Source organism: Balaenoptera ricei, chromosome 10, assembly GCF_028023285.1.
Source record: "Balaenoptera ricei isolate mBalRic1 chromosome 10, mBalRic1.hap2, whole genome shotgun sequence".
Taxonomy (NCBI): Eukaryota; Metazoa; Chordata; class Mammalia; order Artiodactyla; family Balaenopteridae; genus Balaenoptera; species Balaenoptera ricei.
Window position 1 is genome coordinate 14,807,229 of NC_082648.1, and position 9,525 is coordinate 14,816,753.

The following is a 9,525-nucleotide window of genomic DNA, read 5'->3' on the forward strand; positions in this document are numbered from 1 at the left end:
GATAAGTTAAGCCCTATAATGTATTAACTATATGAATATAACTATATATTTCATTAAAAAGATATATATAAAATAAAGGTAAATTGAGCCCTGTGGAATAGTAATTTAATAAAATTATATAGTAATCCACCAATAGGTTATACTCATATTATTCTGTGTAATAAAGAAAAGGTTAAGTGTGAAGCAAAATGTACAAGATACAAACAACTAAGAAGGCAAACTATATATTTGAAAACACAGTTGTGGTTCATGGTCAATTATTTCATATCTCTAAGAGAATTTTTTAATTGCATACAAAGGGTAAATTTAATTACCATACAAATGTTTGAAACTCTCTGATATAATAAAAATCCCTTAGGATCACATGTCAATTAAACAGATTTCCTTCTCTTTCCAAATACATTATTGATCAGTTTGGCCATGGATTTAGATCCACTGGGTCTTCTCTTTTCTTTGAGTTTGAAGTTTGTCAGGATGCCCTTGATAATTCTGATAAACATCACTTCCACCTCCAGAGACTGCTCTGCTGCAGACAGTTCACAGAATTGGCACCGGTTATCCAGTGCCAGTTTTTGCCCTTCTTCCCAGCCAACCTCTCGCACATGACAGAGATCTTGCTTGTTACCCACCAAAAGCACAGCTGATTCCACAGCTCTGAAACACAGATACACAATTCTTTGGCAAGACTGTTTTAACAACTCTTTTTTTTTTTATTAAGTAGGTTTATATCAAAAAGAATTATGGACCAAAAAAAAGAATACTGTGTGTGTATGTGTGTTATTTGTGGTCATGTGTGTGTGTATCTCATTTACTTATAAAAATTATTTTAGATAAAATGTGTAAATGACACAGAAGCAAGAAGGCTCTTAAAGCATAACATTTGAAGTGGTACAAACCTATTCCCAGAATTATGGCTCTGTTTACTAACAAGACATGATTGTGACATTTTCCACTTTCAATTCCCTTATATGTAAAAAAAAAAAAAAAAAAAAAAAAGGTAAAATAGTCCTCGTTACACAGAATGCTCACAGAGGTTAAATGAAGATGTGTATAAAAATCTAGCCCAGTGCCAGGCAATAAAATAGGCTTACTAAGTATTATCTTTCATTTCTTTATCAACTGAAAGAGAAGGACTAACTAATGCCTCTTTACTAATTCAATATTTGTTGCTGTTTGTTAATATTCATTATAGCATACTTTAAAGAAAATTTTACAGTCTCGTGACCCTGTACAATTTTTCTGTTTATTGAAGAAGTATATTGCTTTGGTAAGGTAATGTCTGGCAAATATCAGTATAATCTCCTCGGTTACAATGTAACATTCCTAAAGCAGAGTTTCACTTGAAGAATACAGTAAGGCTACTAGGTCTTAAATGGCATGGAACTCTGCCAAGATATCTCCTATAGGGAAGAAATGGGAAAATGAAAACAGTCTTCAGGCTGGTTTCATTCACATGACAGTGTGAGCCATAAGGGAAAAAGCACTGTATGTGTTGGATTTTGAGGGCACTAAGAGTATCTTTTTCTATAGAGTTCAGAAAATTATTGTGAAGAATTAATGGGGAAGAATAAATGAAATATTTTGAAGGGTGAATCACAAATATCAGATGTAATTTTATAAAACAATGCCATAATTTTGCTTTTTATCTACAAATAAGAGACTCTAGTTTACCTAGAGATTGAGAACTGGAAAAACTCAAAAATTATTTGGTCAATACATTAAAAAGTTTGCCTGAAAAATGTCAAATATAGGAATTTTTAAAACATACATATTTTTTGCCTATTCGTGAGTGATTCTTTTGATTTGTAAGAATAGAAAGTAATTGTAATTACTTTCCCTTACCTAAGTTATGGTGCTTAAATATAAGGCATTTAACACTTGAAACAATGGAGGTCCCTCAAAATCAGTAATATTATAGGAAATCAGAGCCATGAGGTACCTTAGTAAAATCACATTCTTTTCTCCTACCGTGTTTCTATCAGTTTTACAGTCAGAAAAAGGAGGTCTAGAGATTAAAGGGTTTACCCAAGGTCAATCAGATATAAACAAGAATTTAGATCAAATGACTCTAGGGAAATATAACTTATCAATTATTATCTGATGATTTATTGATAGTAGGCATTTAAAATAGATATAAAAAGCACAGGTACCAATTTTCAGGAATAATATTGTGCTTTTTTGCTTCTCAGATTAGAATGCTATTTTAGATTTTAAGGGCAAATCTGGTTAAGAGCACAAAGAATCCCTTATACCAGCAGGTTAAACAAAAATAAATATTTTAAATGGAAAGGCTAAAACAATAAAAAAAAAGGAAAACTAAAATGGGAAATTCATAGGTTTACATTTATATCTACTAATGCAAAATTAGTTTAAGGCACAGTTATGTTTTCCTTCATAGTCACTTGTGTCAAGACATTAACAATCCGGAGTCGTTGATCAGCTCTTTGTTTTAGGAGGTGAAATGGAGAAAAAGGTATTCTCATACTTAGAATCTGTAACAGTTTGATTATTCAGTCTATTTTGCTTTGATTGACTGAACAGCTCAATGACTAGGAATTGGATGCCAAGTGTAATAAATCTGGATTTATTTAGTATCCTTCACATTTTTGTGGGCATGAAAAAGAAAGGTGGAAAGGGAACTATCTTGTGTACAGAGGACCATTATTTTGCAAGTGAATGGCATGTTAACAATAGAAGCTGTCTTGTGAAATAGCCATTTACTCGGGGCAAGTAACTGTTTATGTCAGCCAGGATATAAAGTATTCTCATCTTATTCCTTTTACTACATGTGTAACTCCTGTGGAATGGAAGGTGGATTGTTCAGGGCTGTTAAATTTTGTAATTGGAAGCCTGTATTAAACTCTTCCTAATGATGCTTACAGCTCTATGATGATTTATTAAAAAGAAAGGAGAGAGGAAAGAAAAATACCTCACCTTTTACAATGACTAGTCTGTGGCTCCCGAATTCTGTAGATTAGTGCTTTTGCAAAAGCAAACGAAGACCTGTCACTGATGTCATACACAATAACAAACCCATCTGCCCAATGCAGCTCACTTGTGAGGGAAAATTTTGCTTTCTGTGGCTGAAAATAAACCAGGCACATTGAAAGTGGTGGGATCTGATCCCTGTATTTTACCCGTTAGACAGTTAATTAATGGAGACCCATTTCACCTGGAAGAGAATTCAGTAAGCCAAATACTGATATTTTCTAAAATGTAGTCTCTGTTTCTTTTTTATCATCCTCTTTCTTTAAACAAAACTGATTAAATTTTAAAAAATAAAGAACTATAATAAGGTTATATCCATCTCATTTGATATCTTTTTTCTAAAAAAACTCTTTTTCTGAAAATTTGATAAGCCCTAATAATTGCATTTAAAATCAATATCCACATATATGTTTGAAAAGAGATGATGTTTTCTATCCTTATTAGTAAATGGAATATGTATTGATTTTTTGTACTAGATTTAAATCAGTAAAAAAAAAAAAAAACAGTATTGATAAGGTTTAGCTAAAAAGATTTGAGGGATATCTTCTTCAAATCATGATTGAAAACATATTTTGTTTTACTTACCTGAGAACAAGAGTCGTATATTTCTAGATTCAATTGCTTCCCTAGGAAGCAAATGCTTTTTATAGATAGATTCTGAAAAATATGCATATACTCATTGTCAGTATGGAAATCCTCCAGAATTTAAAAAATGGCCTTATATTTGGATCGCAGTCCTGCAAAGTCAACCAGCCTTATTTTAGTTGAGTACTACAGTAGCTTTTCTTTATTGCTAGTGGTCAAAAAAACATATATTTGCTAATGTATATTTCTTACAAATGAACATTACCACTATATCTATTCACCTACATGTTTTTCTGCCTATGTACTTATCTTCCATTCTATTACTATGGATGAATTATTTGTGTTTCTAAGGCCAGTCCATTCACTATGAACTAGTTACTATTTCCTCTGACCTGCTGAAAGACATGGCTCCAACAATTCTACCTCTCTCTTCTGCACCATAAAATTTTCCTCTTTATTATATCATTACTAGCAGCTGAATTTCTCCTAACTTAACAACCCTTTGGATCCCAACTATTGCTCTATTTCTCTGCTGGCTTTTTGGTAAATATCTATACTCCCTGTGTCCAAATTCTCTCCTTCCATGACCTTCAAATTATTACAATCAGGCTTTAACTCCAATTACTTGACTAAAACTGTTCTTATCAGGGTTATGGTTTTAGACTCAGTGGAAAGTTCTTGATCTTACCTGCCCTGTCAGTAATATTAGTATAGTTGATCACACCTACCTCCTCAAAATGTTTCTTTCACATGGCTTTCAAGGCAACATACTCTCCTGGGTTTTTTCTTTGTTCCATATTGCTTTGTATTAATCTTTTTTATTTGTCCCACAATATCTTCTCTCACTCCAACTGTGATTCCAGTTTATGGATTTCTTCTCTATCTACACTCACTCCCTTGCTAATCTCATCCAGTCAGAGTCTTTATGTAACAATTATTGCTGATAAACCCATTTCTGTAGTCTGGACCCCTTCCCTGGACTCTAGGCATCTACCACCACTGGGTGCCTCCAATTAGATACCTGATAGACATCTCAACCTTAACATGCTTTAAATGGAACCTCTGATCTCCCCGCAAAGACCGCATATCCCACAAGTTTCCATTTCATTAAATGACATATCCATAACTAGTCTCGCGAGTTAAAAGCGTCAAGGGCATCCCTGATTCTTTCTTTCTCTTACATCCTATATTTATTCTATTAAAAATTCCTTTTTACTCTATCTTCAAAGAATATTTTGAATTTGTCTGCCTCTCATCACCTCCTTTGCTCACACTCTGGTCCAAGCCATCATTACTTTTGCCTGTATTATTAGAAAACCTCCTAACTCAGATCTTTGCTTCATCCCTCCCCTAACTCCCTTCTTGCTCTCAGTTTATTCTCAATCCAGGAGCAAAAGCCAATTTGCAGCCAGATCATGTCACTTGCCTGATCAAATCTCTCCAATGGCTCCACATCTCATATGGATAAACCTAAGCTTTTAAAATGCCTGAGAATTTCCCTAGTTATCTAGTCTCCCATTACCCCTAGGATCTCAGTAGACCTCTTTGGCTATTGTCTCTCACATTCCTCCACTGAAGCTACACAGTCCTCCATACCATTCCTCACATTTTTCAGCAAGTTCCTTCCTCTGAACTTCAGCAACTGTTTCTTCTACCTGGAATGTAATTGCCCAAATATCTTCATGGCTCAGTTTTTATCACCTGCAGGTCTGTTCAAATGTCTCCATCTCAGCCAGGTCTACCCTGACTACCCTATTTTAAATGACCACACACCACTCCCCTATGCTTTCTTTTCCTTCATAACATTTATCATCATAAGACATTATATATATATATGTAATATGTAGATATATATATGTATAGATATAGATAGATAAATGTATTTTTAATTAGCTGACCCTTCCCTCCAGAATGTAAATCTTATGAAGGCTCGGATATTTGTTCATTACTATAGCCTCTCTACCTAGAAAAGTACCTGCCACATGACAGGTATTCAATAAATATTTGTTGAATGAACGAAGGACTTCATTTCTGTAACTGTCCCTCCAGTGTTTTAATACAAGACCTACTTCTTTCCAAAATTGCATACTGACACAAAATCATGACCCATTCTGGCAAATACTCTGTAACCTGTGGTTAGCAAAATGTAGCAGACATTTGGGAAAGCTGACTTCAGGAGGTTAGGGGTGAATTTTAAAATCCTTCTAGGTTACATTTAATGAAATTTGTTAGTGTTTCATTAAATCTTAAAATGTCTTCAGACAGTTTATTCTAAACTTTATAAGCTTACTACTGTGAACCATATACTTTCCTTCTAAGACATTTTAAAATACTCACTCTCAAAACTCAAAAACTGCCAGCAGGGGTCACCAGCTCTTAACTTTTTAGAATTTTATTATTTTCCCCTTCTAGCCCTCATTTACAAATGGGGTCATTTTTTTGCTAATTAATCCTCATGTGGTGGCGAACTTTTGTTCATTTGGTTGTCTTTAAGAATGTCTCTAGGTCTTATATTTTTAATATAGATGTAACAGCCAGAAATGTGTACACTTCATTTGCTTATGTATCTATTGATATACCTATATATCTATTGATATATCTTATAAAAGATTAAGGTGATGTTTTTATTTTGTTGTTGCTGTTACTGCTTTTTGTGTGTGTTCTTTTATTTATGTTTTGTTTTATAGTTTTAGAACATTTTCTCATGCCTGACTCCTAGTTTGTGTGTTACCTTTTTTGACTGAGGCTGTTGACCTGAGAAATGAAACAATAAGAATTTCTCTTCCTATATATTTCTTCTTTCTATAATCAGTTTTCAAGTGCTTGCCCTAAAACATTTACAATGGCATACGGACTGAAATACTATGGGCTACACGTAGGAAACAATGCAATACTTTAAAGTTATTTTCTAAAATACTCTAATAATGCTATATCATAAATGAATGCTAAAGATTTTTGTTGTTTATTTCTCATGAAAACATTTCCAATCATAACTTCTTCTTACTCTAAATCAGTATTATTGAACAAAAGAATAATTTCCCTTTCTCCCAATTCTCATATTTCTTAAAATCTTCGTTCTCATTAAAAAAACCCACAAAACCTTTCCTCACCACACCTTCAGTCAGGTAAGATATTAGTAGCATTACATAGATTAATTGCTGAGCCAAAAATATATTCAAACCTCTGGCAAAATTCCCCACTTGTTATTAATTCCCCACTGTGGCATTTCCCATATGTCGTGCTAATTCTGATCAAAATAACAGAAATTTATAGTAGAGTTAGTGAAACGATCCTAAGATTATATCAAGGTGCCCTGGCATCTGTTTTAGAATTTTTTTTTTTTTTGAAACTTACATAAGCAACCTAGCTAATTATGATATGATCTTTAATCATAGTATAATTTTCCAGTTATTGTCACATGGTTTTGCAATAAAAATAAGCATTTATTTTGTAGTTACTTGTGCTTTTATAATTAATTTGTCTTTATTTTTCAACAGATGTTGCTTTAATTTCAAATTGTTTCATAGCTTACAAAAAAATCCACACTCACATGCTCTACAACACTTGGTACAGGCAGCAGGTCCCAGTTTTAATGTTTTTCTGGTTCTAGACTGAAACCAACTGGATTTCTAATCCATTTTATTTAACATCAAATTGGATAACTTTTTATCATAAAAGAACAATTAATTCAATTACTTATTTGGGCTTGTCTAACCAGAACCCGTGAATAAATAAATTGCTTAAAAGTGCAAAAATGGGGGACTTCCCTGATGGTGCAGTGGTTAAGAATCCGCCTGCCAATGCAGGGCACACGGGTTCAAGCCCTGGTCCGGGAAGATCCCACATGCCGCAAGAGCAACTAAGCCCGTGGGCCACAACTACTGAAGCCCGCACGCCTAGAGCACATGCTCTGCAACAAGAGAAGCCACCGCAATGAGAAACCCGTGCACTGCAACGAAGTGTAGCTCCCGCTCACGGCAGCTAGAGAAAGCCCGCGCGCAGAAACGAAGACTCAATGAAGCCAAAAATAAATAAATAAATTTATTCTTTAAAAAGTGCAAAAATGGAAGATTCTATTAAAATGTTTCTCTGATATTAATTATGATGCTGAAGTTTTAAGGTGAAAAAGTCTAAAGTAGTGACTTACCAAAATTAGAAGCATATTCTCCAACAAATCGCTTGGTAAGAAACCTTACTGCAAGGGCTGCAAAACAAAACAAGCTGGATTTGGGGTCTTACCTGTTTTAGGATACAAATAATTTAGTAATGTACATAAGCATCTAGCATCTCAGCTCAAAATTTACTAAGTATTAATGAAGACCTTAAAACTTTACTAAATTCTGGTCTAAGAATTTCCACTGTACAGCCATAAAAATTAGGAGGCTACAAAGAAAGTGATCTCAGTGTGCTGCCCACTCAAATCACTGCATAAGTAATTTACGAATGCAAAGACACGTAAGACAACTCACCTTTGTAACAGAGACAGATTTCTCATTAAATATGAGATGCAAGAACTATAACATCTCTATATTTTCTTTATAAAATTAATTGTGGCTCCATGGTGCTGCATGCTAATAGTGGCCAGGACGGTATCAAGCATTTGCAATTGTTTAAGGAAATAAGGGACTTCAAAATCCAGGAAACAGAGGAACGACCTCTAGTGTTGGTTTATCTTATTGCAGCTCCTGGGTCTGGCCCGTTGTTAAGATTCATTAGGCTACGGTGGTTCTATTGGTGGCATGGTTAGTACCATCATAATGTGACCAAAAACAAAACAAAAGAAAACAAAAACATAGCTTCCAAGGTCTGGGCACTTCTTGCTCATTTCTGGGCATTTAAAAAGCCATGCCCCTCCAAAGTTTTTCTCACTTTGATAATGTGAAAAAATGGCATTTAAAAAATAATTCATAGGTCTCCACGCACCTCTCTCCACCCTTAGCCTCAGGGCAGCAGAATCTATTCAAGGGCATTGTTTGGCCACTGGTAGGTGTGGAGGCAGGTGTGCTGGAGTGAGAAGTAGGTGGGATAGTGATGGGAGGGATTTCCTGTTATTCCAATGAATTTCAAACATCAGTAGAACAAGATACAAATTAATACTTCAAACAGTTATATTCCTCAACCTGTATATAAATCTTACATACAGGTAATTGCATTACTTGCTTATAAAATGAAAACTCCTACTTAAAAATAATATATAGTTATATCAAGTTTATCTACATATAATATGTTATAATTAATACATATCATGTCAATATATTTCTCACTCTTTATGTACTCTACACCATGCCACAGAAAACAACACCACTTACCAGATTTGCCCGTTCCTTCACCACCCAAGACAGCAAGTTTCACATCATTCATCTTGCTTTTCTGCTCCTTCTTGGTCCGTCCTCACTTCTGGAGATATACTGACTTGAGCCAAGCATATGTTTTCCAAAATCCTTTTTATTATTGCTGCTCTCGTTTCCCTAAGGTCAACTCCACCCCATACTCCTACCATCCAATAATAACTTTAAAAATATTTTCCTAGTGTAGTTTTGAACATGTCTCATAAAAAAACAGTGGGCTTACTATTTAGACACAAAGGTTTACTAAGCCAATAGTTAAGAGTTTAACAGAAGCATAGCTCCTTATCTTCTACTTTCATGTACCTGGAATCTACCTTCTCCTAGAACCTAGAAAAATGATCTCTCTTCATTAAGAAAGTTTTTAGAGGATGGGTAAACATTCCTGTAAATTTCCTTTGAGTGGATCAGTTTTGCTTTTTCTATTAATACCTGAGGCTACATCTTCTTGGGTTTCTCCTGTGAAAGACAAGGGGGAATAAGTTAATTCAATCATGAAAAGAAATGAGAGAAGGGAGAGGATGGCTCTCTTGGATGGATTAGTTTACTGTTGACAGCAATGCACGTGAATATCCAGCCCATGTTTCTGTGTCATTTGAGGCTCTCA

General features: G+C 34.4%; 1 protein-coding gene across 1 annotated transcript; it reads right to left on the reverse strand.

The window, feature by feature from the left end:
- Positions 1-208: 208 nt before the first annotated feature.
- Positions 209-9,055, reverse strand: RERGL (RERG like). Its single transcript, XM_059934510.1, is given in 6 exon segments — positions 209-654; positions 2,935-3,083; positions 3,574-3,625; positions 3,627-3,645; positions 7,721-7,777; positions 8,883-9,055. Coding segments are annotated over 6 exon segments (612 nt in total). The 5' UTR covers positions 8,935-9,055; the 3' UTR covers positions 209-371.
- Between the last annotated feature and the right edge of the window lie 470 nt (positions 9,056-9,525).